The sequence below is a fragment of the Struthio camelus genome, chromosome 24 (assembly GCF_040807025.1).
Source record: "Struthio camelus isolate bStrCam1 chromosome 24, bStrCam1.hap1, whole genome shotgun sequence".
In the NCBI taxonomy this organism is placed as follows: Eukaryota; Metazoa; Chordata; class Aves; order Struthioniformes; family Struthionidae; genus Struthio; species Struthio camelus.
The window spans coordinates 6155540-6182340 of record NC_090965.1 but is presented as its reverse complement, the minus strand read 5'-3'; the positions used below and the strand labels follow the sequence as shown (position 1 = coordinate 6182340).

The following is a 26801-nucleotide window of genomic DNA, read 5'->3' as shown; positions in this document are numbered from 1 at the left end:
ACCGGATGAGCCCAAAGCAGGGAGCCGTTCGGAGAGGTGTTTCAGGAAACGCCGAGTGCAACGAAAAGCCCCCCGGCGCTCCCCTTCTGCAGGGACGGGTAAAAGCATGAAAAAAAAAAAGGGAGCGAGCGGCGATGCCTGACTGCTGCCCCTTTCCTGACCCAGAGCCTCCGTGTGCACATCACCCAGAAGCGGGCCACGGCGAAGGGTTTTGCCGAGACAGCCGCAACCCCTACCAGTCTGTTACTACAAGAAACAACAGTAAAATCTGTTGTGTAAATGCAGTTATTCAAGATTGAGGCAATTGTAGCAGCATGAACGCTTCTCTGCTCATGCAATTACCTCCCCAGCAAAGGGTCCAGCCTGGCAAAGCGCCCCCGACCGAAGCGCGGCGGGCTGCCCTCGGCCCCTGCCCGAGCTTCGCCCTCCGCGAAAACCCTCTGCTGAACCTGCTGCAATTCCGCCCAGCGCTTCCGTCTTGTTAGAACTGCCTTTCCTGGCGCAAAAAGCCTTGTTTTGGGTTTTTTTCCTAACCAGCCCTGCTCCTGAGCCCGTGCTTGCCAGGGCGCTGCTGCGCTAGCTGCAGCAGGACGGCTCTGCCCGGCGCGAGCCGCGCTCGGGAGCCCGCTTCCCCGAGCCGGCCAGGGCCGGGGCACCGGGAGGAGCCGAGCCGGCCCTCCCCTCGGCCCGTCGCCCGCGAGGCGGATTTGGGAACCCCCCTCCCTGCCCCAAAGGGCCTTTCCTCAGGGACTGCCTGTTCGCAGCAAGGGCAAAGGGGTTTTTCCATCTTCCTGAAACCACCCTCGACGGCAAGAGGTCTGACCCTGCCAGCACCCGCCCGTATCCCAGCTGGGCGCGCGCGGAGCCGAGGATCCCGGCGCAGCCGAAGCGGAGGACCCCCCGGCGCCCGGACGAGGCAGCCGCAGCAACGCCGCGCGGGGACCTGCCCCTTGGCCTCCGCCGCCGGGCAGGGTCCCGCCGCGCCGCCGGAGCGCCCGCCGACTCCACCGCTGCGCCTACACCCCGCGCGCAGGTCCAGCTGCGCCCGCGAGGACGCGGCGCTGTGAACCGTGCCGCTCGGCGCACGCGCCAGACCCCTCGCGGGACCGGCCCCCCCCTGCCCAGCAGCCAGCATCCCCCAGGATGCCCCTATCTCCCCCCCGCCAAAATGCGCCCTCTGGCTCGCAGCCCGCTCCCAGGGTGCTGGGACTCGCACACACCTTGTTTTGTACCAGTCCCCCTTTTATTGCGAGCCAGATCTGATCGCAGCCCAGAACCCAGCTGGATGAGCTCACCTCTTTGGGTTGCTGCTTTCCGGCTTGCTGCTGTGTCAATAGCTGCAGGTGAAGCTGTTCCTGTTGCTTCTTGTAATATTCCTGCAACTGGGGGGCAGCCAGGGATGGGGAGAGAGAAAGCAGGCCGGGTTAGCAGCAGAAACACCCTGCTCGGGTCTCACCGCCTCGCGTCCCGCCGGGCCCAGCGCCGGCTCTGCTGCCAGCCTCGTGCTCGGAGTCGCGCCGGCGCCCCGCGCTCCTGGCTTCGAGCTCAGAGGAAAAGCGTCTCCCGGAAGCCTTTACGGTTGCAAAGCGAAGCTTGGGAGCGTGCTCCCAGAGGTGCCTAAGGGCTCCGCATCCCCGCACTAAAGAAAAAAAGGAATCTCAAACCAAAACAGTGCTGAACCTGCTGTTTTTAACCATCATCGGTTCCCCGGACCTCGTGCGACCGGCCAGGCGCGGAGGCGGCTCCCGACCCCGCGGGCACGCCGGGGACCCTTCGGCTGCCCCGGCGGGGCGTTTCGTCGGATGAAGCGGAAAACGAGAGGCCAGGGAACGGCAACTCCCTGACGGTCGAGCTGGGAGGGCCGCGAGAGAGGGGGACGCGGGAGCCCCGGCGCGTAGCGCTGCCGCGTTTGGGCAGCGAAGGCACGCCGCGCTCCGCGAGCGGGGTGGCATCCCAACCCCACCCCACCGAGCACCTCTCCGACCGGCTGCCCGGCGGCCGCTCTTGCGCCGCAGCTGAAGCAAAGAGCAGCTGGCGGCGCGGGGGGCCGGCAGGGGCTGCAAACGGCCTCGGCCTCCCGCTCCCGGCGCTGCCATCCCGGCCAGCCGCTCCCAGCCCCTTCCCTCCTCGGAGCGCGGGAGCAAATCCGGGCAGGGAGGTGACGTCGGGGGGGGGGGGACACCCCCGGTCCTCGCTCCCACTTCGCGGACGCCGCGGGACAGCGCAGCCAACCCGCTCCGAGATGCCCCGGAGAGGGTGCCAGCCCGCCGGGAGCCGCCAGGGATAAGGGCAGCTCCGGCCCCGGCCGCTAAGTAAACTGTTAGTGACGGATGTGCCGTGGGCAGGGGGGCCGGAGCCGCCGGGAGGTCAGCGAAACCCCGCGGCCCTCGGCCCCGCTCAGGGGAGACGCCCCTCGGGATGCCGGGAAGCCTTTATCAGCTCCGGGCCGACAGCAGCAACTCTGCTTTTTTCCGTCGGCGAACAGGTTTGGAAAGCCTCGGCGTGTTTACCCGAAGGCCAATCAAAGCCAGGTCTCTGCAACTCGCCGGAGCGCGGCTGCGGGAACATTGGGTCAGGGGTGAGAGGTGTGATGTTTGGTTTGCTTCTGGTGGAGAATGCGAGCTATTCCGGCCTGCGTTGTTTAATTTGCAGTCAAACGTGTTTCTTTATCCGGCTCCAGAGAGGCTCGGAGAAGGACCCACCCAGGGTAGTGTTTACCCTTTGTTCTTTCCCTGGGGCCAACCTTGAGTCCTTATCGGCCTGTTTGGAGTAAACAGGTACCGGAGGCAGGAGGAAGGGCAGGGAGGATGCTTGTGGGATTTCGCCTTCTCCCGCTCCCGCCGGCGGGAGGGGAGGTGCGTACCTAAGCAGGCCTGCCGCGCTTCGGGGTGGAGGGTTTGCGTCGCTCCTCTCCTCCCTTTTTCTCCCTTCCCCGCTCGTTTTTGCAATGGACAGAGCGCCCCGGGAAGCGGAGCCGAGCGGCAAAGCCGCGCGCCCGAGTCTGCACCCGCGCCCAAGCACCGGCCCCAAAAGGCAGGCGGGATCGGAGGGGCCGGCTCCGCTCGGGGATGGCCGACCCTGGCCCCAGTGCCCCGGCTCGCACCAGCCCCAAACCGGCCCTCGGGCGGCAGCTTTGCGAAGGCGACGCCGCGCAGCGGGTCGGCCTTTGCCGGCACCGCTAGCACGTGCGCGGCTTCTCGTTGCTCGGCGCTGCGCAGCCCGGGAACAATCCCCGACCCCGAGGGAGCAGGAACACGGGAGGAAAAGGCCCAGGCCGTCCGCCGGCTGCTGGCAGGCACCGGTGAGGAACGGCTCGGGCAGCGGCGGCTTTACCTGTTGCAGCATTATGGCCTGCTGCTGCTGCAGGAGGGCCTGGAGCTGGGGCGGAGAGAGGATCTGCTGCATCTGCTGCGGCGTGATCATCTGCGGGGACATCATGGCCACGGACACGGGCACCTGCGGGGAGGAGCGGCAGGTCAGGCGGGCGCCGCGGGCAGATTTCCCCCATCCCGCCACATGTCCAGAGCAGCCTTTTTTTCCTCGGTAGCAGTTTCTCTCGCCGAGAAACGCCTCCTCCAACCTGGGGCCCCGGGAGAGGAGGTGGGAGCACGCGCTCGGTCTTTGCCCCGGTCTTTTGCCCTCCTTCGTCTCCGGCAGAGCGAGGGGAAAGGCCTCCGGAGAGCAGGCGCCGGGCACCGCTCCTCGGCCGCCTCCGAGGGGAGGGAAACGCCAAGGGCGGCGGGGAAGACACCGATCGCCCCAGCGCTTCGGAAAGCGGCGCACGGGGGCAGAGGCCACCGGGTTCTCCGTAGGCACGTCCAAGCTTTACCTCCAGCTGACGCTAGTAACGCGCGTCACTACCGCGCCAAGGGTAGGGAGGGCTCCGAAAACCTGCCAGCCCCTGTCTTGGGTTATCACCCCGCGGGGGAGCGGAGGAACGTGTCGGGTGACGGATCCCAGGCCCGCTCCGGTCGGCAAACAGGTCCTGCCCAGGTGGGGCGAGGGAGGCAGACGCCTTCCTGACCGCAAACTTCAAGAGCTCCCTTGTCACCCTCCTGCGCGGCTCGGCTCAGAGGCCAGAGAGCAGCCCAGGATCGTTTCCAAGACTCCAACCCTGTAATAAGTTAACAGCCCTTCCTGGATGCTCCCTTTCCCTTGGAAAGCAGATGACTTCAGCTGGTCCAGGGCAGAGACCCGGCCGGTCACCAGGAGCCCCCCAGGCCTGCCCGTGCCCACCAAGCTCGCGGGGCTTCGAGGGACGTCTCCTGCGCTGGAGGCGGACGGCGCGCGGGACCCGGGGCAGCGCCCAGGTTCGTTGCATCCTGCTCTCTTCCCTGCCACAAAGGCAGGGCCTGAGTTAGCTGGAGCTCGGCCAACGATCCTGACTTCAAGAAGTCACCGCGCTTCCAGATGCTGCAGAGACGCGATACCCGCTCACGGGGCCTCGCCGGAGCTGCTGGCGCGCTCCGCCACGCGCCAGTTCAGATCCAAAGCAGACGACTTCTCTTGCCTACACGCAAGGGTCTCGGGACCTCAGAGGAACGAAGCGACTGGCTTAAGACCATCTCGCTAAGCCTGAGTAAGAGCCCGGGTACCAGACCCCAGCCTACCCTGGGACTCCCACGCAATGTCCAAATGCGCCAGTTTGCACCCGCCGACCTCCGCGGCAGCTGCTATCCCAAGGGCCCCGCAAGAGGCTCAGGCAGAGGGTCCCCAGGCAGGTCCCAGGGGCCCCGCGCAGTCGCTCCCGTCCATCGCGCCGACCTTCAAGGGCGATTGCAAAGGCTTAGCTGTTTGCTCAGGCATTTCACTCGCGGGAGGTGTCGCAAGCGGGCCGTTTCGGTTGTCGCCGGCGATCCCCCCCCCACCGCCAGCTGCCTCCTTAGCAAGGTTATTCATTAATTGCTGCGCGCGTTGACACCCGCGGCTCGCTCCGGGGCGCCTTCGGCTCGAGCAGGCGAGGCGGCGGCGGGGCAACCAGGCCCACGGGCACGTTTCCGTCGGCACGGCAGGCTGCGAGGGCGGCCAGCGTCACAGCCGGGGCCACTTTCCCTCCCGGCACGAAGCACCGCCGGCACCGCGGCTCGGGAAAGGGCTTCGCCAGACCTCGCCCGGCGCGGCGCTGCCAAAGCCTTCCAGCTCCCACGGCGCCTGCGAACGCAGCGGGCGGGTGCGAGCCCCCCCCGCACCGCGCCACCGCCTCGCACAGAGCCCCGGCGCGGGTGCACGCGCGCGGCCAACGACGGGCGAAGGATGCCGCCGGTCAGGGGCCGGCTGCCGCCACCGCCAGCTGTGCCGGGCGCGCGGCGAACATCTGGGGAGGCTCGCTAAGGACGCGGGCACGCGCGCGGGGTCCGGGCCCGCTCGCCGGCAGCTAAGCGTCCCCGCCGGCTTCCCTCTGCCGACTCGCCGGCCGGCAGCACGCGCGGAACCAGAGCCCCTAATTAATTGCTCGTCTGCATCCCCCCCGCCCCAGCCCGGCCGCCCCCGCGCCGCGCGGCCGCTCCTACACGTTTGCTGGCATTTTCCAATCGGAGGCATCCTAATTACCGGAGAGTTATAACACCTTCCATTTCTCGCCCCGCGGACTGACACCCTGTCAAGAGCAGAGAGAATTGCCAGAGGTTTTGACAACACTAATTGCCCCTATAATCTAAAAACACAAAGGAGAGGCGATTAGTCGAGAGGGCCCCAGCTCTCGATCCGACACGAGGTTTTCACAACGTTACAAGAAAACAAAAGCGCCGCTTTTTAGAGTTTGATGGCTGCTAACAAAAGCAGAATTATATTTTCATACAACCTTTGTCTGCGTTAAACGGCTTTCTCGCGCGCCGAGCCGCCGCGGGGACGCGGTGGCGGCTGCTCGCCGGCCGGCGAACCCGCTCCGGCGAGGAGCGCTGCGGCTCTCGCCCCGCCGGCCGCCGCAGCCGCGCCGAGCTTTTTCCCCCCCACCGGCCGCGGCCGCCCGCCGCTTCGCTACCGTCTCCCCTTGCTCCGGCGCGACGGGAAATTTCCGCCCGCGAGCGGGTTTCGCTCCCGCCGCGGTCGTCCTGTCGCCCAGGTGCCGAGCGCGTTTCCCGTCTGCAGCCCAGCCGCCGCCACGACAGCTGCTCTCCCCGCCGCAAGGGACACCCACGGGGACGGCCCGGCGGCACCTGGTGACAGCCCATCTGCCGAAGGGGAGAGGGAGGCTTTTCTTGCAGGCGGAAGCGGCCGGAGCTTTGTACGGCACCTAGCACCCAACCCCAAAAAAGCAGAACAAAACAAGGCTCGTGCCAGCGCGCGAGGAGCCCCGCGGAGACCTCCGCGGCTTGCGCCGCGCCGGCGGCCACTCGGGACGCCCCCAGCTCCGTCGCTTCCACGACGGCGGGGATTTTTTCCCCCTCCGCTCTGCAAATTAACTCTGCAGCATCCTCCTCGGCCGCGACCAGGGTTTGTCGCCGGCGGCCGGGACCGCGGGCTGCTTCTCTCCAAGAACCGTGTGTCATGAGCTGGCATCTGCCAGACAGCGAGTTAAAGCAGGGCTTGACTCACTCCTTGGCCTCCTGCCACTCCGCAAAACTGCTTACTAACAGCTTTGGCTGTCGAACAAAAAGCCTTGACGCTGTATCTCTGATTTGCGAACAGGATCTCGAGGGGGTGATTTTCCAGGCTGTCTTGGTTGTAATCCCTCCGCGCCAGAGACCGGAGCGGACGGGGAGGGGGCGGACGAGCAGGCGGTGGGTGGAAAACAAGCCGGGTATTAAAAGGGAAACTCGGCGCTTGGTGTAAGCCTGGAGCAGCTCTGCCAAAGCCGGCTGAGCGAAGCAGGATTTGGCCGGCCGTAACGCAGCAGGGCTGGGGAGTGATGCTGTGGGGTGGGTTTTTTTTTTCTTTTTTTCTTTTTTTTTTTTTTTTCCCCCAAACGGGAACCAGATTTCAGGGAACGCGCCGTCCCCGCTCCCCGGGCGAACGTGACGCCCGGCGCGGGGCCGCGGCCGGCCGACGGAGCGGCCCGGCCTGAAGGACGGTCTCGGCTCAGCCGCCCTCTCGCTTGGGGTCCGGCTGCTCCAAACTCGCCGACCGAGGAGACCAGCGGAGCCGTTTGCTCTCCCTCCGGCACGTCTCGCCTTAACGCGGCAACGGTCCTCGCGACGCCGACGAGGAAGCCGGCCGGACGCCGAGCAGATGCGACGCTTCGCCGGGCCGGGACGTCCGCCGTCGGCGCGGGGGCGCGTGAGGAAGCCCGCGGTTTGCTCAGCATCGAAGCATCTCCCTGCGCCGACCTTCAAGGCGAACGCGAGCTGTCGCTCGTGCGCGGAGATTTCCCAAGGAGCCAGCCGCAGTCCCGGGAGAGGCCGGAGCGCTTTCGGGGAAACGGCTCCTCCTGCCCCGTCCAGGTCCACGCCGAAAACCACGCTCCCCAGCATCCCGCTCCCGGCGCCGGGGGAACGGAAAGCGCTCCCTCCTGCCGGGCCGCCCGCGGGAGCGCGGCCGCCGGCTCGAGCTACCCGCTGTGCCGAGGGCGCCCGCGGCGCTGCCTCCGAGCTCTCCTCGGGGGGCTCTAACCCCCCGTCAGGAACAACAGCGAGCGCGTTCCGGCCGTTTTCCTTTCTTGAACGCCCCGTCCGAACGCAAAGCCAGCAGAAGCAAACCGAGGGCGGCGGCGAGCAGGCGACGGCAGGGGAAGAACCGGCAGCAGCTTCGGACCCGCGGCGTTTCCAGGGGCGCGGGAGCATCGCCCCGCAGAGCCGCCGCCTCTCGCCGCTACAGGTGGAGCAGGGCCAGCGTTTCCCTTCGAGTCCCGCAAACACCCCCCCTGCGCGGCGAGGCGGGCAGCGGGGAGGGCGGGAGAGGAGGCGCCGGGGCGGCCGCCGGGCAGGAGCCCCGCGCCGTGCCCAGCTGCAGCGGTGCCGGAGGGCAGAGCCGCCGTTGCACACCTCTACCGACGGCACCGGGCCGCCCCAAATCCTCTAGCCTGGACTTCAGCACGACGGGACAAAAAGGAGGAGGAAAGCTTGCCCCGGGTCAGACGCGAACCTGGGCCTGGCGCGGCGGGGGGGAAAGCGGGAGACGCAGCTCGGTGCGGCGAGTTCAAAGGGAAAAGGCAGCGGGGCGCAAGCCGAGATGGACGGGCTGCTCTGGTTTTTCCTGGAGAGGGACCGCAGAAGGGCTGGTATTGATCTGTCTTCATTACCCATTTCACTCAAGTTTCAAATCAACAAAATACACTTTTCCGCTCCAGTGCCCTCCCCGCCACGGCAGACAAAAGAAAAGCAATTTCCCGCAGTTTGCTCCAAACTCCTCTCCCCTTCCCTCGGTGCCCTTCATCCCTTCTCCCCTTACGGAGGCTTCTCAACCGCAGCCAGCCGCTCTCCCCGGCAGCGCAGAGACCCGCTGCGGCCCGGCAAGGCACCCGCCAGAGGCCACCAAACTCCCAAACGCCCGATGTCTCAGCGGGGTCCCAGAGCCACAAAGCGGCATGGCACCAAAAACGCGGTCTGGGGCTGCGTGGGCCCTTCCCGACCGCGCCAGGCTCGCCGGGGAGAGAGGAGCGCTGCGCAAACCATCTCCAGGGAAAAGCCTCCGATGCAACGCTTTGTCAGTCCCTGCCAAGTTTCTAATTGCTTTAAAGCTGCAAAGAAACCAAACCATTTAAAAATGTTTTGGGCTTTTTTTTTTTCCCCCCCCTTCTTTTTTCTCTTCAGGCAGCTGTAATTCGAATGTCAGCTGTGAGACTATCCACACGCAACTACACCTCTAGGCATCTGGGGGGAGAGAGGGTTCATACTCAAAACCGAGATCGCTATCGAGCTCAGCAGCTCCTTGTTTGTTTTTAAAGAGCGTGCCGTTGCCGACCGTCGTTAATATTCCCGCTGGCACGGTGCCCCGTCAACGTCCCGTCCCCGTCAGCAAGGTAGCAGGGTGCTGCTCGCTGCGCATGCAAGCCGACGGTCTCAGAAACAGCAGGGACTTTGCAGCGCTTCTGGGTTTTGACATGGGACATCTGGTTGCTCCGAACGCGCCGGGACCCCGATCCTCCTGCAAACTTCGCCTAAGACCGGAGGCACAGAGCAGGCTAGCAAAGACTCGAGAGGAGGCTAACGAAACAGCTTCTCCCCCAAAGCACCCAAGCGATGTGGCAATCGGGGCTGGGAGGAGGAGGAAAAAACTGAAGTGCACCTGGCCCGTCCGCACGCCTCGGCCCCGGCTTTCCCAATCCTCGGCGACCTCTCGTTCCTACACAAATCCTCCAGTTTTGCTTTTCCAGCCCCCCGAAAGCCGCCGCCGCGGGCTCCGAACCGTGCCGTGCACCTGCACCTTCGCAAGGCGAGTCCGCAAGGGCTACGGCTGCTCGGGCCCGGCAGTCCCCGTTTGCCGGGTTTCGGGAACGCCGCGTCCCCCACGACCGCGCCGCGCTCTGCCCCCGGCCGGCCGGGATCCGCTTCCAGGAGCTGCTGCGGGGGCGGGGGGGGGGAGCCTTCCTCCTCCTCCTCCTCCTCCGGCGGCGGCGGCGCAGCCGTCCTGGCCAGTCTCATCCACACCACCCCGCCGTTAGATAAACTTCCTTTCAAAGGAGCCTGCTTAATCCCCTCTCTGCCCCGGCCCGGGATCCCGCTCCAGCTGCCGGGCAGGGGCAGGCCCCCGGCAGAGGGGGAGGCGGCTGAATTATGAGCTATTTCTGACTCACGTCTACCACTTTCACAAGTCCTTTTGCAACACAAAAGGGAAGAGGAGGAGGAGGGTGGTGGTGGGGGGGGAGAAAGGCAGAGCGAGTTAACTCTGGAAAAGCCGGCCAGCTGGGAGGGAGAGCCGGCGCGAGGGGCGGCGAGGAGGGGGCCGGCGGCGGCGCGGGGAGCAGCGATGGGCGCGCGCGGGGAGCGGGACGCCCATGACCGGAATCTGACTTCACTTTTTCTGCCTTTGTTCTTCCGAGAGAGATTTTTCCATTTGCAATGACTGCATTTCCTTCCTGAACAAAGCTATTGGAAAAAGCCGCCCGTTTGCACCGCGGCAGCCCCGGCTGGCTAACGACGGCTGCTGCGCCGGGGAGGGGGGCCGGGAGGGGGCTCGGCCGCCCGCGAGGACGGCGGTGCTGTCCGCGCAGCCGGGAAACGCGGCGGGATCGCGCTCGAGTCCAGCGCTCTGCCGTCGCCCTGCCCGGAGCGGAGCATCGCCGCGTCCCGACGGAGCGAGCTGGGAAAAGGCCCCGGCTCCCGAGGACGCCGCGCGTGAAGCCACAGGAGGGGGAAAAACCGACCCGACCGGGGCAGGGGGGGAAGAAAAGAAAAAAAAAAAAAAAAAAGGAGGGGGTTTCGCTTGCAACGCAGATGCAATTCTGCAGCTCAGAACTAAACGGCGGCGAAGGCGGGAAAGGGGAAAAATAAACCCAAAGCGGCCGGCGGAGACGGCGTAACCCGCCTCGCTGCAGCCCCGCGTTTCACCGAGCGGGCCGAGGAGGACGGCCCGGGGCGCGCGGGCGGCCGGGCCGGGCTCTCCTCCCTCGCCGCCGCTGCCGCCTGGCACAGGCAGGACCTCCAGCTCGCAGAGAGCTTGTGCTAATTACTTTCCTTTGTTAATTAAGCCCACGTGGCTCTAATAAGGTAACCTGCTGTTCTCCGATAAATTTAATTAGCCTGAAGGGAGAGCCCCCTCCGCACGGCTATTTAAATTGTCACTTCCCATTCACTCGGGCTTTGCTTTTTCGTCCTCCCCTCCTTTCTCCTGCTCTCTCTGGGTCTAGGCCCCTTTTCTTTCCCTTTTCCAGCCCGTCTGCCCCTTCCCTTCCAGGCGAAGCGGGTGGCAGGGGAGCGAAGGGAAGGTCCCTGGCCCAGGGAGCAGGACGCGGCGCGCCCGGGGCCTGATCTTCCCGCAGCAGCCGGTGCCCGCGTCCCCGCGGGGGCCGCAGCCCATGCGAGAGGACCGGTCCTTGCTCCATCCCGGGAACGGTCCCTTAGCAGCCTTCCGGCTCCCCGGGATGATTCCCGGGATACCCCAACCTCTGGGCAACCCCGCACCTCCCTCCCCAAAACGCCTGCGGTGGCACGAGCTGACCCCCTGTCCCCCAGCCCTTTCCCAGGCGGGAGCCAGCGCTGCCTCGCAGAGCCCCCTCCCCGCACCCCTTCGTGCCTTTCTTCCCCCGCAAAACGTGCTCCCGCCACCCAAGCCCCGAGTCCGCCGCAGAAAACGCCCGTGCGTGGTGCGAGCCCCTCCTCGGCGCGGGCACCGTCGTTCCCCGCGCGCGGCTGAGGAGGGGACCGCCAAGGGACAGCGGGGACCCCTCGCCCAAATCATCCCCCCCAACAGCCTCTTCCCTTGCAGCCTGCTGCAGGAAAGCTAAAGGAAAGGGACGTGAACGGAGCTGGGGGGCTAAAAAAAAAAAAAAAAAACTTCCGGAGGTTTGAAGGGGAGTTTCACGCCTCGCGGGTCCTCGGGCCGCCCCGAAGAAGGGTTCGTGCACGCGCCCGGGCCCCCTCGCGACGGCCTCGGCTTGCAGCCGAGCGCTCCGCGGGCAGGGCGAGCGTGCCGGCCTCACCTGCACCGCCGGCTGCTTGGTGTCATTGCCGCCGGGCGAGCTGAGCCCCGTGGCCTGCTGCAGCAGGAACTGTCGTGCCACCTGGAGAGCCTGCAAAAGAGACACAGCAGGGTGGGCAGGGGGCAGGGGAGCCGTCCCCGTCCCGCCCCGTCGCCCTCCCGCAAACCGGCTGCCGGCCGCGTCGGTTCTCCGAAGCCGTCTGCATTAATCGGCCGAGACCGAGCGACAGGCGAGGACCGGCCTTCCCGCACCGCCGGGCGCCGGAGTCTCAGCAGGGTCCCGGACGCCCAGGTGCAATTCCCGCTGTGCCCAAGACCTGCACGTAATCCCCCGTAAATTGCTCAGCGCCCGATTTTTCAGGCGTTCGGCACTTTTTCCACCCGCGTCACCTCCATCTCAGGCAACCCCTTTGCAAGCACCGCTCCTAGCAAACGCATCCTCCGGCGATGCAAAACCAAAGGGCGCGCGACCGCCGCGGGCGCCGGGAACCTTCCTTCCGTTTGCTCCCGCCGAGCCGCCGCCGCAGCGCAGGCCTTGGGGTTTTTCCTGAAGCTGACAACCCACAAGTCTAAGGATGCAGTCTGTATTTAATTATACAGCTGATTGTCACATCCTAGCACCAAAAGTCGCAGTCACCAGCCGGGATTCGCGGTTTCCACCCTGAATTAATAGTCTGCGAGCGCATCCGTGCAGCTGAGAGTTCACAGCGATGCAGAAGTTCAGCAACGCTTGCAAGCGACCCAAGATGGAACCTGCTTCTTTTTATGAGTGTTTGCCTAGAAAGGGTTATTAGCTTCCTTAACGTGCACTAGTTTGCTAAGGGTCTTGCCTAAAGGAGGTAGGAGTCGTGCAATTTGTTTGCGCAAGAGGCATAAAAACAACATGAATGGGTAAAAAAAAATCTCTGCTTTTGGAAATGCGCGTAAGCACAAGCAAGGGCGTACCGACGCGTGCAGAAGAGTAACAGCAGCAACCGGTAAATAGCTGAAACCAAAGAAAATCCTGCAAAGAGAGGCCGAGGAGAGAGGAACAAGTGCAAGGAGGCAGGGAGCGAGCGGCTCGCTGCACGCGCGCGGGCAAGCCCCAAGAAGAGAGAGGTTTCCTTCAGGAGCCGCGAGGAGGCAGAGGGAACAAGCGCTAACAAAAACAACCCTGCGGTACCCCGGGCCCGCTTCCTCGTACGTTCCTTATTTTTGCTTTTAAAGAAATTCTTTCTTTTTTTTTTTTTGGGTACATTTCTGAACAACAAAGTCATTGTAGTCCTGCCTGCAAGACAGGTTTTTATTACCGCGCGGAGACAGGCGGGGGGGGGGGGAGGTCGGCGGGTCAGAGCCCAGCTTGGCGGTGCTGCAAACAGCATGTGGGTTCCTCCGAGCTGTCAACACCCCGGCCGTAAATCACTGCGCCGGCTTCCAGGCGGCGGCGGCGCCCCCCCGACCCGCCGCTCCCGGGGTGCGGCTCGCCCAAAGGGCCGCTCGGGAATTTTCCACCTTCGCAGCTCGACAGAACCGAGTGGCTGCTCCGGCCGGCCGGCCGCGCGCCCTTCGCCCGCTCCTCGCCGTGCCCTTTGCTCGCGGGCGCGCGCCGCGTAAATACGCGTTAGCCCCCGGCTAACGCTCCGCTCGGCTGCTCGCTTAACGTGGGCTAATCGAGGCGCGCCCGTGTCCCCCTTAAACAGGCGCTCGGTGGCGCATCCAAGGCGACGCGTTACCTACTGTTTCATCTACAGGTCCAATTTAGCACCCGCCTCCACGGGGCAGCCGCTCGGCAATAGCCTACGCGGCAAATTTGGAGGCAAGCGTTCCCGAGCCGCGCCGTTCCCGTCGGGCAAAAGCTCCCCCGTCCCCTTCTCGCAGGTGCCCGAGAAATCAGGAGCGCGCTCCGGAAGCGAGCGGTAACTTCAAAGCTGCTGCCGAAGCCGGCGGCCGCGAGCGCCCGTTTCAGCTAGGGAAGGATCTGGCTGCCGTCCTGCGGCACGTCCATCTGTCAGGTGGACGCGGCCCTGCCTGTTTTATTGGGAAAAATAATTTCCTATCGAGGGACCCAGACCCAACAGCTGGGCCCCAAACGCAGCGACGAGCTCGCGGCAGCCCCGCAGAGCAGGCAGGAAGCAAACGGCGCGTTTCTGACTGCGCTTGCAACTCATCCAACAGCCCCATGAAAGTCAGAAGTCCAGGAATCTCCAAACCATACGGGATCCTAAAGCGACGCTCCGAAGAGAAACGGCCTGGGCCGGCTGGACCCGCGGCCCCCGGGGAAGGGAAACAAATCAAAGAGCCGGGCGCCCGCGGCGGAGGAGCCGGCGCTCCCCAGCCCGCCTGGGCGATTTGTAACTCAAATCCCCGGGAAAGCCTGTTGCGAGAAAGGTTGCAACGTGCAAGACCGGCTGCTCCCGAATCGCACGGCCTTCTCGAAACGCAGCCCTCGAGGACCGGCGCGGGAACTGGCCGCCGGGAACCGCTGAGCCCAGGGATGCCGGACCGAGACCAGCGAGAGCGCGGGCACGGCCGGCCGGCGGCGCCACGACGCACCTCGACGGGCGCCCCGTCGTTAGCAGGAACGGACGCAGGCCGGTTAACGGGGACGCGCAGCCCCGTGACGGTCCTGACAGCTAAAGCGCCGGTATTTTAATTACCGTTCAAAACCGACAACGGTAATTGCAGGAAGAAGCCAAGCGCGGCGGAAGCCAACCTAAGGCCGGCGCCTAAGGCCAAGGCGGTGCCTTCTCGCGCGCGAGCGGGTGCCAGGCGCCCACCCGAGGACGGGTGTCCTCCGCCGGGGCTCGTGCGCCGCGACCAGCTGCCTGAACCAGCTTCTGTACGAGGAACAGGCAAAACGCGACCGAGCAGATGACGACGACCGGCCCCGGTGGACGCAAAGCCTGAGGATGCCGCTTCCCGTTGCTTTGCTCCCGCGGCGAGGTTCCCGCTCTCCTCTTTGGAGGAGCCGGCCCTCGGAGCGACCTCCGGGAGCGATTCCCAAGCAGGTCCCGGCATGCCGGGCTGCACCGCAGCAAGGACCCGGCCGGGATGTGCAGGAAGGGTTCCCGCCGCAGTCCTCCCCGCAGCGCCCCGGGGCGCTACGCCCTCACCGGATTCATCGCAGAAAGGGCGGATTTGGTTGAGAACGGGCACCTGCCGCCGGACCCTTCCCTTTGCAGGGCTCGCAGCACGACCTCGGGGACGCCGCCGGGCCGAGGGCTCCGGTCTCCCTGCCGGCCGCGAGGGACCAGCGCCGCCGAGGCCAAATCCTAAAAACCAGCGGGACGAGGCGACCTGTCCAGGTCTCTCCCCCAGCCTGTACGAAATCAGGACGGGAGAAAACAAAGCAAGCGGAGAGAAGAACAGACTTACTCCGGAGGCAAAGCGCTGGGCAGGGATGCTCCCAGGAGCTCTCTTGCCAAACCCGGCTGCTCCCTGGAAGTTAAACCCAGGGGAGAGCCCAGGCGAGAGCCGCTCTCCCGCCTGCCAAAGGCGACGCCGCTTCTCCAGCCAGCGGAAGGTCTCCGGGAGAGCCGGGTTTAACTGCCCCGCTGCACAACGGCGGCTTTGTTCGCGGGCAGATGCGGGGACAGCCCCTGGTTTTTACGAGGCTTTGGGATCCCTGTAAAGTCCGCCCGAGTTTATTAAAGCTGGCAAATGACTCGAACGAGACGAACGCGGCTCGTGCCGGGGCCGGACGCCGCGTCCGAAGGGCAGCGGGCCGGGGCCGGGTCGCGGGCGCCCGGGCAGCGGGAGCGAGGGAGGCCGGTGGCACGGCTGCACCGCGGGCGCCCGCCCCGCGCCGCTTCCCGGGGGGGATTTAATTCACTCCCTGCTGACTCTCTGGCTTTGTTGTGCTCTGAAGCACGAAATTACAAGATTTACAGGAAAAAATGACATGGCCTTACAATTGCACGCGGGGGGCCTCCCCACGAGAGCCCCGGAGCGGCCCCCTCGCCGCACGCCGGATCTGCCGGGCAGCGGGGCGGCCGCGGCTTTTTATTCCAGCCACCTGCTGCTGACGGGCCCGGTACCAGTTTTGTTGGGGTTTGGGCATTTCTCAGCGCCGGAGAGCCAGCAAGCCGTGCACGCCTGCTCCGGGGACCGCTCCGATCCCGGCCGCGGGGACAGCGCTGCCGGGAGCTGCCTCGGGCGGACGTCCCCTTGCACCGCCCCGCTTACGTGCGACCCGGGCCACCTCCGAGCTCGGGTTAGTTCAGTTCAGCCCAGCGCTTTGACACGAAGGAGGCTCCGGCTGGCACCTTGCAGGTCCTCAAACTCATTGCACAACTCCACTTCATTTTTGCAGTCCCAAAAACGGCATGTCCGGAGCCGGGGCACCGAGCAGCACCGCTTCCTCACGCGAGACCGAGGCCGTTCGGCACGGCTGCGCGAGGCCAGCCCAGCACAGTGTTTCTATTCATGACGAGCCAGGGGAGGATCAAAGGTAGAAGCCGCTGACCCCCAAACGCCGCTGTGCAAAAGCCTCAGTGACATCTCCAAACCAAGGTCCCAGCTCTCCGCTTGGCAGAGCCTCAGGGAGATTTGGGCCCAGAGCTTTTCCAGGGAGCAGAGCAGCTGCAAAGCGAGCAGGAGGCGACGGGACAGTCGCCGTCCGAGAGACAACCCCGGCTCAAAGCCACTGGATGGAAGAGGAGGGGTAAAACTTGCTGGACAGAAGCTGAAAGCCACATTTCTTAACCTCACTCCAAAGGCCTGGAGACCTTGAACAACTCTAGATGCTGGTGGGATGAAGCCTCCCCGTAGGGATAAGCACCTAGGATATCACCCGCAGTCTCGCCTGACTTCTGAAACCACCTGACAGCAGAAGAAAGGAAGTCTCCCCTTTAAAACTGACTGCGCTTTCACCTCCTGAGTCTACGAACTGGAGCAAGATGTTTTTTTTAAACTTGTATCCTGCCGCATGGTGTTATTCAAGAGTCATTAGCACGTTACCCGTAATTAGGAACGAATGGGTTGTGTCAAATTCATCATGCTCCTGGATGGCTCCCTTTGATCAGCAAATTATCCCATAAAAAAGTTTGTAATGTCTCAGAGAGGGAGCTTACGTCAAGAGCTGATGCTATTTGGCTTTGTCCTCCAAAAGAGCAGCAGCAACATGTTTCAGGGCTTAGGAAGAGGATGGTAATTCTTGTTTTGCTGCGGTGGCCCGCAACTACCCCAGACTATGTACAAACGCCTGTGCTACCAGGTCAGGTTACCAGCCCAAAGCTCCCCACCCTGGTAAATCCATGTCTGGAGAAGGAGGATTTTAACCTGGTCTTCACAGTAGGATTACACTCATTTCATTAACTTGGCTTCCCCCCCACACCCCTTTTTTAACCACTAGAACTAAACCAGAACAATATAGACAAGGTTTCACCAGTGTGCTGGTGCGTTTCACACTATTTCTCTAACCAGGCAGTGCTATGGTACGATGCAGGGTCCATGGAGAGGTAGAACATACTCTATAACTACCCTGACTTCTAAGCAAGTATTTCCATACGCAATCAAAAAATTCAAAAGTGCCTAGACAAGTTCTTAGGCAAGGCTCCTCTAATTCCAGCATTCCCATCTCAGCCTACATTCACGCTGCCTCACCTGTCGCTTGCTATATACGCTCCTCACGCAACTTCTGCGAGTTATTTTTTTTTGCAGCTAGGCTGCAAAAACACCAGAGCACCAAGAAAAGACTAAAAAGCGTGCGCGGGGGCGGCAAATAAAACATGCCTCAGATTAATCCGAGGTGCGGTGAACACAACGTCCAGACAGCAGAAACACCGTGCCAGGAGCTGCTCGCGGGAGGAGCTCCCAGGAGGGCGGCAAAGACTTCCCCACCGGGACACACTGTCGAGGCCGCACAATAGGGCTCTGGGGTAGCGAGCCCAGAAAGGTTGAGCCCAGAAAGGTTGAGCCCAGAAAGGTTGCTGTCCCTCACCGGAGACACTGAACTCTTCTTCTTCGCTGAATTAACAGAGCGGGTGGATCCTCGCCCTTCTTTCAGAAGAAAGCAGCTCATCCTCCAGCCAGGGGGTGTGGAGTCCAGAGGGGAAATAGCCCATTATCCTGGTTTCCACCCAACATACCTGGAGATTAATTCATTAATTCTCCCCCCAAAAGGCTCGTGCTCTTCCAGGCTGGATTCCACGTCCTCTGGCAGAGCCAAGCAGGCGAGCCAAGGAACGCATTAACCTGGCAGCGAAGCTCTCCTCTTGGATGCAATGAATTTGGTGCACCTCAGCTCTGGCTCCTAGCAGCTCTGATTTATCTCCCACGACCAGGGAAACCTCCGCGCCTCCCCGGGTGAAGGAGCGAGCTCGAGAAGACCACCTCTCCTTGCGCCCATGGAGGTGATGCCTCTTCGTGCGCAGCTGAGATGCTTCAGCAAGTCAAGCGGAGGGGACGCGTGCCCGGACTACGTTCGCTCTGCAGAGAGATGGAGACTCCCCAAAACGGTGGGTAAATTCATCTTCTCCCACAGGGAAAAACAGGGCACATCAGGCCCAAGCGACGGAGGAGCCCGGGCAGAGGAGAGGGCGGCGCATGTGCACCATTTACAACAGCGATGCAATAGGAGACTAACTTGCACTTCAGCCTCTAAGTCAATCTCTCACCTTTGCTTGGCCACCTTTTTGCCCCTCCTCTAAAACTTGCCAGAAATGAACCTCTCCAAGGCCTTGAATTCCCTGGTCAAATTTGGAAGAAGTAGGTCAAAAAGTTCCAAAGCTACTGGGCAAGGAGACAGACATCCTCAGGTCCTTCTAAAAGCGTCACGAGCCTTCCCCCCCCGCCCCAAAATCGAGCAACACAATGGAAAAACGTGGCCAGGGTATTTTTAAAGTACCTTATTCTACAAGGTATTTTATTTTTAAAGACGGCATACTTTAACTACTACCAGCGATGCCCAGACACTCCAGCAGCAGAAGCCAAAAGCACCCCCGCCGCTCGCCGCCGTGCCAGGGAGAGCGGCTTCCCGGGCAGCCCCGGCCGGGAACCACTGCCCAAAAATAGCTGAGGGAATTTCCACCTGGATGGGATCAAAGCTTTGACGGGGGTTTTAGCCTCCAATGAGTTAAAACAAAACAAAAAACCATAAAAAATTACATGAAACCAAGAATTTCGTAGGGAAGGAGGCAGAAAGCGGATCTGTAAAGAGATTCTCTATCTTCTGCCTTCCCTCCGCTTCTTTTGCCCCCAAAAAGCGGTTTCTGGTGGTGGGGTTGGGAAGGGAGAAAAACCAAAAGAAAAAGTTTTTTACACTAACCTCATAAAAAAATGACATCGTCGCATTCCAGAATTAGAGCTATTAAAACAACACACACGCTCGCAGATATTTTTAGATAGATATTAACCGTAAATGATGCCATATTGAAAAGCACTTCCACCCAGCCCAGCCCCAGCCCAGCTTAACCAGAACCAAATGGCTCCAAGAGATCAAAATTAACCAAATGACACAATTCTTCACAGGAAGGAGGAGAAAAAAAAAAATAAGTCCGTTTAAAAACTAACGCTGTGCCTCTCTGCCTCTCGGCCCCAGCTGTCTCCCTTTCGCTGCACACGCTCTAATGCTTCTGGACTTTATTCCGCCGCTCTCGACTCCTCAGTCCTCACAGGCGAGGGCTTAAACCCGTTTCCACTAAGGAAGAAGAGGAGGAACAAGCTCCCGACAGTCCCATCCTCCCTCCTCCCCGGGAAAAAAGAAAAGAAAAAGGAAAAAACAAAAAAAATAAAAAACCCCTCCTGCGTTCGTGCTCAGTAAAATATGAAATATAAATCAAGGAATCTAATAGAGAGATGAGTTTCACTTAAGTGCTCTGGTCTCGTTTTTATCTTAAATACCCTAATAATAGCGTATTACACAATATATTTGAAATGCAATCACATGCTTTATGGAATGGTATCTTTCCTACCATAGCAAAGTGCCCTTCCTCCCCCATCCCCACCCTTCTTTAAGTACAGTAAAAGTCCGGTTCGCTTCCCTCTTAAAAGCCTTATTTTTGTCTAATAACTGAACATTTATTTTACATGTGTCTGCAATAAACTGCGAGTTTTTTTGGATAATGAAAAAAACGCAGAGCCACGTTAAGAGCGGCTGGCTGGATAGGTTTTCCAGATGGCTCCTTTCCTATAGGATTGCAATTTGGAAAGAGCTACTGTGCGGGCCCCTGGGCTCGGAGCCGGGGGGGGAGGCAGGGGCGAGGGGCAGCGGCGCGCATCTCCAGGGGCCAGCACGACCCCTGCCCAAAGCGCACGGATGGCCGGGGAGGGGGGGACACACACCAAAACCCCCAAACCCTGGCGAGACGCGATTCGTGGGGAAGGCGACCCTGGGAGCTGCGTTTCATGGGGGGGGGGGACACCCCGGAGCCGGGCAGGGGTCCCCCGGGGGCAGCGAGCCCCGGGGAAGGGACGAGCATCGCCTCGGCGCCCCGGTTTCCCGCGAAGGCGGCGGGGGGCCCTTTGGAGGCTCCGTGCAGGATGTCAGCGCGCCGGAGGTCTCCCGGCGTTGCCACGGCAACGGCGGTGGGAGATCCCAGCCGCCCCGGCAACCCTCCCATGCCCCCGGCTGACCTCTCCCCTCCGGCAACCCCGCCACAATGCCAGCCCGCGCTATTCAACCTCGGGGCCGCTTTTCAGCCGGGCCCCACCATTGAAATCCCGGGATTTAAGCCGAGCGCCGACCTGTTGGCGGCGGCGGGGGGGGCCGGGGGGCAGCGCTCCTCGCCCCCCCCCCCCCCAAGGAGGTGACTTCCCCCCTGCTTCTCCTCCCGGCCGCGCGATGCTCCCAAAACGCAACGCGCCGCCGCTTGGGCGGAAAGCTCAGGGGCGGCCGGAGGACCACGAGAGAGAGGAGCCACCGCGGGGCCGCACGCGTCCTCCTGCTCCAGCACGCCGGGAGGAACCGCATCGGGGCCCCGAGCGGGCGAGGAGACACCATTTCCTCCTTGAACTCCTAAGGCGGACGTTCGGGCCCAGGCAGGGCTGCGAACAAGGCGCGAGCTCGCCACGTCCTCGGAGATGCTTCTGCAGCCGAGAGCTCCCCGCGGTCCAACCACGGCCGCGGGGCTGGCCGAGCTCGTCCCTCCGACCCGACCCGACGCCCGGCTAGCGCTCTCCTCCTAGCCACCCCGCTCCTTTCATCCCTGCTTAAACAAGCTCGGCCCGTTGCGCGGGGACGGGCTCTCCGCCGCGCTCGCGAGCGCCGCCGGCTCCAGGCTGACCTCCCTCCCAGCAGATGCCCGACTTCTGCCTCCCCGCGCTCCTCTCGCGCTCCCCTCCGTCGCCTCGTTGCTCCACCGCCCAGCTCGCGTTTCCCGGCCGCGCGGGAGACGGGCACCGGCTCGGCCCCGCAGCAGCGCCGGCGCGAGCCCCGCTCTCCCAGCCGGCCTTATCGCGAGGGACCTTCCCCATGACCTGCGCCCTTCGCCTTGGAGGTGGAAATCTGGCCCCGTGGCAGCAGGGCAGAAGCCAAAGGAAACTTTGAGGCGTTTCGGTCCAAACCCACACGGGGAATTCAGATTTCCAGCTCCGGCCAACGCCCATCGGATGCAGGTACCTACAGACCTTGGAAGACCTCGGCCGCTGAAGAAGGTCAAACTCGCCCCTGGAAGCCACCGGTGGCTCTTCAAGTTGAACTACGGTGGGGAGATCGAGGGGCGGGTTGATGCCCCCAGACTCCCTAACGCTTCTTGGGAGTTTGTCCAGTTAAATAAAAATAAAGGGAGCAACAGCCCACATCTCGGGAGCTTCAGCAAGAGTCGGGACAGAGGAACTGTCAGACAGGAACAGCCCAACGGTCCAGGAGCCTGCCTTCGACAAGGGGTGAAGGCTGGATGCTTCTCAGGATGGTGTAAAGCCTTCATAAAGCACCTAATTGCGCAAAACTCTCTATACGGGGACATTTATTCTTGACCCCAGCTGGTGCTCAGCCTGTTCCCTGAAGCATGAAGATTGATAGTCCTTGAGATGCTTTTTTTTTTCCCCTCTCCCTTTTCTCCCCAAGGTACCGTCATTGCAGATGTCATTTACTTTTGGAAGTTTACCAAACCCTCTGCCTTAATAATTCCACGTGCCAGCGAGTTTCCTAGAGTAATTACACTGGGAGTCAAAAAGAAGAAATACGAAAGGGTGAATTAAACCCTGTCCCTGCACCTGGGGGGGAAGAGGAGGAGGAGGAGGAGGAGGCGGCGGCGGCCACGGGGCTCCTCTCGCCCTGGCCCCAGGGAGGCCAGAGGCGCGGGAGGGCTCTCGGCCGGTTCCTGGCGTACGTCCCGGGGACGCGGCTTCCCGCGGACAACCCGGGCAGAGGGCCTCCCCGCGGGGCTGGGAGACGAGCTGGACCGGGGGAACCTCTTCAAGCCGCGGAGGGGGTCTCCGAGCGGAGCTGCTCCATCTCAAGCCGCAGCGCAGCCCCTCCGGCAGCACTTGCAACTCCTTCGGCGGTGCGACGCGCCAACTTCTCAGCATCTCACAGCGCGACTTTGGCCGGCAGGACCACAGGCTCTGCTCCCAGCTCAGGATTGGGAAGCCAGAACTCCTGGGCCCCGTTCTCCCAACCGCAGCGAGAAGACGCTCAGGGCGCGCGAAGGAGCCACCGACCCGCTCCACGCCCTGGGGCAACGGGGCTCCCCGCCGCGACACCCTTGCGCTGGGGAGGCCACCTCCGCGGCTGGCTCCCGGCCCTTCCTCCGGCCGGTGCGCGGGCGACAGCGAGCTGAACCCAGCGCCCGGGGACGCAGGCCACGGCCGCGCCGACCAGACCCACCAGCTTTCACCCGCTGCCCGGCGGCACGCGCCGAAGCAGCGCCGGGGCGTCTCTCTCGGGCCGGGAAGGAGCCGGCGTCTCCCGCTGAGCGAGCGGCGGGGCCGTCCCCCGGGGCGGGCGGCGCGCGCGGCAGGGGTGACTCGCAGCGGCATTACACGCATGATTACCCCGCCGATCAGGGGAACAGGGGCTTAACTGCGTGAGAAACGGCTGTTATCCAGGTAATGGATTTACAGCGCTCGCTACTAAAGTATCGGACGCAGCAATTTTTTACAGCTTTCACGCTGGAATTTATGGCTCGGGGAGGCGATCTCCGTACGAGGCAGGGATCATTGCCTTATTTAGTAGCCGAGGAGGAAAATTTATGTTTTCTCCAAAGTTTGTTTGGAAAGGTAACCGGCTCGCGCGCAGCCGGAGCGCCGGTCCACCCGCAGGCGAAGCCCCCCGGGACGGCGCTTTCCCCCGGCGCCCGCCTCGGCGGCGGGCGTTCGAGGTCGCTCCCTCGCGCTAGGGCCAGAGGACCAAGCCCTGACGTAGCAGAAGAGACCGCTCCTTGCTTTACGGGCAACAGGTCTTCAGAGCGTTTTCGGCCGCAAACCCGAACGCTCGGAGGACCCCCGTTCCCGGTTGCCCCGTGCAGGTTTTTTGGAAAGCGGCCGACTGAGCCGGGGGAGGAGGACGAAAGGAGGAAGCGGGCGTCTCTCCTACCTGCTGCTGCTGGAAGTGCAGGAGCTCCACGGGGCTCATCTCGCCGTTGCTCTCCCCGCTCGCCGCTCCTTCCCTTCCGCCACCCCCTCCGCCGCCGCCGCCGCCGCCGTCGGGCTGGTTGGCGAGGCTGCTGACGCCGTTTTGGCCGGAGGGAGTGGACCGTATCGTCTCCGAGGCGGATTCAACCATCATGACTCGCTAGCAGGACCTGCGGAGGCAAGGGCAAGGAGAGAGCCGAGGCTGAGCAGAGCGCGGCAGCCCCGCCGCGTCTCCCGCGACGCTGGCGCCGCCGTTCAAACCTCCCGCTGCAAGAGGCCGCCAAAAAGGCCGCGTTCGCTCCCAAAGCGGAGGCCGGCTCCAGCTGCGTTCGCGTTACTCCCCAAAACGCGGTCCCCGTTACTCCCCCGGCTCACGACAAGCAGCAGCACCGGGGCGAAGGGAACTCGGCGCGCCGCCGCGTTTTGCAGCTCTCTCCTGGATTGATGAGAGAGAGGGGAAAAAAACCCAGAAATTCCAGAATTTTTCACAAAAAACTAGAAATTCCGAAATTCTCTTTGAGACGCTCGAGACGGCAAAGCGGAAGAGCTTCCACAGGGCGCAAAGCGGACCGCGCGCAGCCCGCGCTACGCGTTTCACCTTGAGAATTTCGACAAAGTTGACGCGACTCCACAAAGCGTCTCAACTTCGGGCAAATCCGCATTTTCCAGCGGGAAAACACACCCTGCCCGAAAGCGTGCCGCCAGGCCTAACGGGCGGGAGGGCGTCGCGTAGCCGGGACGGGCAACGGCAGACCAGCACCAACGCCCGGCTCCGAGAGCGGCCGACGCAGCGGGGAACAGCGCGCGGCGGCGGCTCTGCGGAAAACATCCGTCGGAAAACTCCGCTTTTCCTTCCTCCCAGCTCGCCGTCCCGCCGGGCGCTGCTCGGGCGACGGCCTGCCCTCGGGGAGAGCCGCCAGCCCCACGCGCGTCCTGCCCCGCTTCGGCCTTGCACTAGTCCGCTGCGGCGCAGTTTCGCATCGCTCGCCATCTTTATTTTACCCCGTTACAGGTTTCTCTCCGGGCGACAGCTCCACGCTTCGCTGATGGGATTTTCTCCCCGCCACCTCTCCCTGGCCGCCCGCCGTTACACGCGGGGCACGGAGGGATTCGGGCAGAGGTCGCCGAAGATCTCGGCTCCCGCAGGCACCCGGCGCCCCGCGAGCCTCCCGAGGGGCAGCAGAGGAGGCGAGGGATGCCAAGCGCTTCGGGACGCCAAGCGCTTCGGGACTTGGGTCGTAATATCCGGCCGGAGATGGATTTGGCAAACGCAGCCCCCAGCCCACGGCACCCGGCTGCAAAACCCGGTCGTGCTCCCCACGCCACCGACCTCGGCACGAGAGCCGAGCAGGGCCCGGACCGCCAGCCTCCCTGGCCCCTTTGTTCTTAAATGCCTTCTCAATTAACGCAGGCGGGACAGGGGAAGGACCGGAGACGAGCTGGAGCATCCTCCAGCCGCTGGGTTTTGCCAGCGGGCGACTCGCCAGCTGCAGGGCCGAGGGTGCCCTCAACGGCCGCGGGACGCCGACCCCGCGCGGACACCGTCCCGCTCCCGGCCAGAGGGATAACCGGGAAGGGAGCTTACAGCGGATTCAATTTCCTCCAGGAGACTCGAGGCAAAGCTCTTCCCGCGCTCTGCGCCGTTCTCCGCGAACGCCGAGATATTGCAAGATTTTGGGACGGGAAGCGCTGTGCTTTCACCCGTCGGAGCGCCTGGATGCGAAGGGAGCGGGGAAGCGCGTTCGCCCGCGGCTGCTCAGAGCGCTGGTCAGCAAGTTTGAAACTGGAGATGGATAAAGACAGAGGGGCGGCGAGGAGAAACACTGCTGCTTCCCCTTTCTTCTCTCCTTCCCCCCCCGCCCCAAAAAAAGATAGAAAGACAAACTGCGAACAACATAATTGCTGAAATGTGGCGTGTAATAATAGCTATTCAGCAGCTGATCATTCATATTAAACAGGGTGAAGCAAGCTTCTCATTTGCATGTTTGAGATTATATGCATTTCAAAAGTCATTTCCGCAGGGTATATGACTGACATTAATTCCCATGTGGAGTTGCTGGCTCCCTCCCGCAGTCCCTGCGCTATCAGCGACGCGCACGGGCGCGCGCACGCACGCACCCGCGCCAGGCGCGTCCTGGTAGCTGCAGGAGAACTCAAGGTTAAAGGCTCAACTGCGTCTTATTTTTACTTAAAATGCAGAAGTTGCGAGGGGGGATGCTGGGGCAGCGGGGCGAGACCGCCGCGGGCCGCGCCAGGGATGGAGCAGCTTTCCGAGAAGGGATCGGAGATTACCAGAAAAGGAATGCTTGCCTGCCGATGCTGCGTTAGAAACGGAAGAAAAGCCGAAAGAAACAGAGAAACGGGAGGCAGGTGGTCCTGAGTCAGGGCAGAGTCAGGTCCCCGCTCCAACATTTGCTCTGTGCTATGCAAAACCTCCCTGTACCGCCCCAAATTCTCGGCCCCGTCAGCGCAGAGGGGCTCGGGGCAGCTCGAGGAGACAGCAGCCCTCGAAGGCGGCATCGGCCAAGAGAACACCTTCCGCCCTCGAAAACAGGATTTGCTGCCTCTCCGCAACGTCAGACAAGAGGCTTTTAGAAAGCTTAAGATGCTTTTGTTACTTTTCTCGTTTTCCTTTGGACAACTCTGCAGGCAGCGCCGAGCTTCGACCGCGCGAGCGGCCCCGCAGGGTCCGCCCGCGTCCAGAAGTCACAAGGTATCGCCGTGGCCAAAAACGCAGCAGGATTCAAAATGGGATTTGACTTTTATATGGAGAATAAGAATATCCAGAGTTACAACAGGAAGTATTAAAAAAGGCAAAAAAAAAAAAAAAAGTTTTGGAAGGGATATAAACTTTCCTGGCTTCGGGGCATAAATTGAAGCCTAACTATTGGGAATTAGGAGGAAATCTCCTCTCGTAGACGAGCTGTAACCGTGGGCTTTCTTTACCTTCCCCCAAACAGCATCGGAGCCTGGCCCCTACCAGAGGCAGGATGCTGGAGCAGCGCTCGGGTCCGGCTGGGTAATTCCTGCAGCCGGGGACAACGGGCCAGTTCGGGTCGCTCTCCAAGTCTAGTAAATTTGACTTCCCCTTCTCCAACCCTACCGGGATGCTGGTGTGTTTGGGTTCCCGACGCTGCAAGGGAAGTAATAAAAGAACGCAATAACAATCATAACGAAAATGTTTCCATGCACATAAAAGTTTTACAAAAACCTTACCAAAAGAAAAAAAAAAATCCAAAGCCAGCGTCTGAAACGTTAACGGCGCCGATTTCGATGAGGAACGAGCACCTTTCGGATGCGGCTTGAGCCGCGTTGGGGCGGGAAGGCGGCAGCCCCGCGCGGCATCGGGGCGCCAGCTTCTCTACTTTACCTTCCAGCGGGGCCAGCGCGTCAGGGCCCCCCCGTGCGCTGCTCCGCAGCGGGTCCAGCCGGGGTGGGAGGCGCGGAGGCAGGCGCGGGAGATGCAACCCCCAGAAAAAGTGCAAAACCGAGGTTTTACTTAAAAAGGGAGGCGGGGGGACGGCGCGAGCGAGAGCGTCGCCAGCTACCGTTTCTCTGAGGCCAGAGTCAAAACCGTCTCACCTTCCGTCTTCCTCTTCTGCTCGCGCGCGCACCTCTCGCCGGACAAAGAAAGAGAAACGGCAACAGCAAAGGGAGCGGGGAGAACCCCCCTGCCTTCAGCAGGACCACGCGGCAACGGGAGCGTATTAATTACCGGTGCCTTTTAACGAACAACTGCTTGATGCGAGCAGCGACGTTTCCTCGACGCCCGACTCGCCGCTAACCCGGGCCGC

The 26801-nt window shown here is 62.6% G+C and overlaps 1 protein-coding gene across 14 annotated transcripts in view; it reads right to left on the bottom strand.

Annotated features, from left to right (window-relative positions):
• The window catches only part of FOXP4 (forkhead box P4), a 64918-nt gene that overhangs the window by 19717 nt on the left and 18400 nt on the right, over positions 1-26801 (bottom strand). For 10 of the 14 annotated variants that reach the window (XM_068918335.1, XM_068918340.1, XM_068918337.1 and 7 more), the window contains exons 2-5: positions 22970-23177; positions 11516-11605; positions 3334-3456; positions 1296-1382 (exon numbers count right to left, since the gene is read on the bottom strand). In XM_068918335.1, the coding sequence (XP_068774436.1) occupies positions 1296-1382; positions 3334-3456; positions 11516-11605; positions 22970-23161 (492 nt within the window). In that variant the 5' untranslated portion in view covers positions 23162-23177. The remainder of the gene's footprint in view (positions 1-1295; positions 1383-3333; positions 3457-11515; positions 11606-22969; positions 23178-26801) is intronic. The other 4 variants (XM_068918346.1, XM_068918347.1, XM_068918348.1 and 1 more) reach the window with 2 other exon arrangements.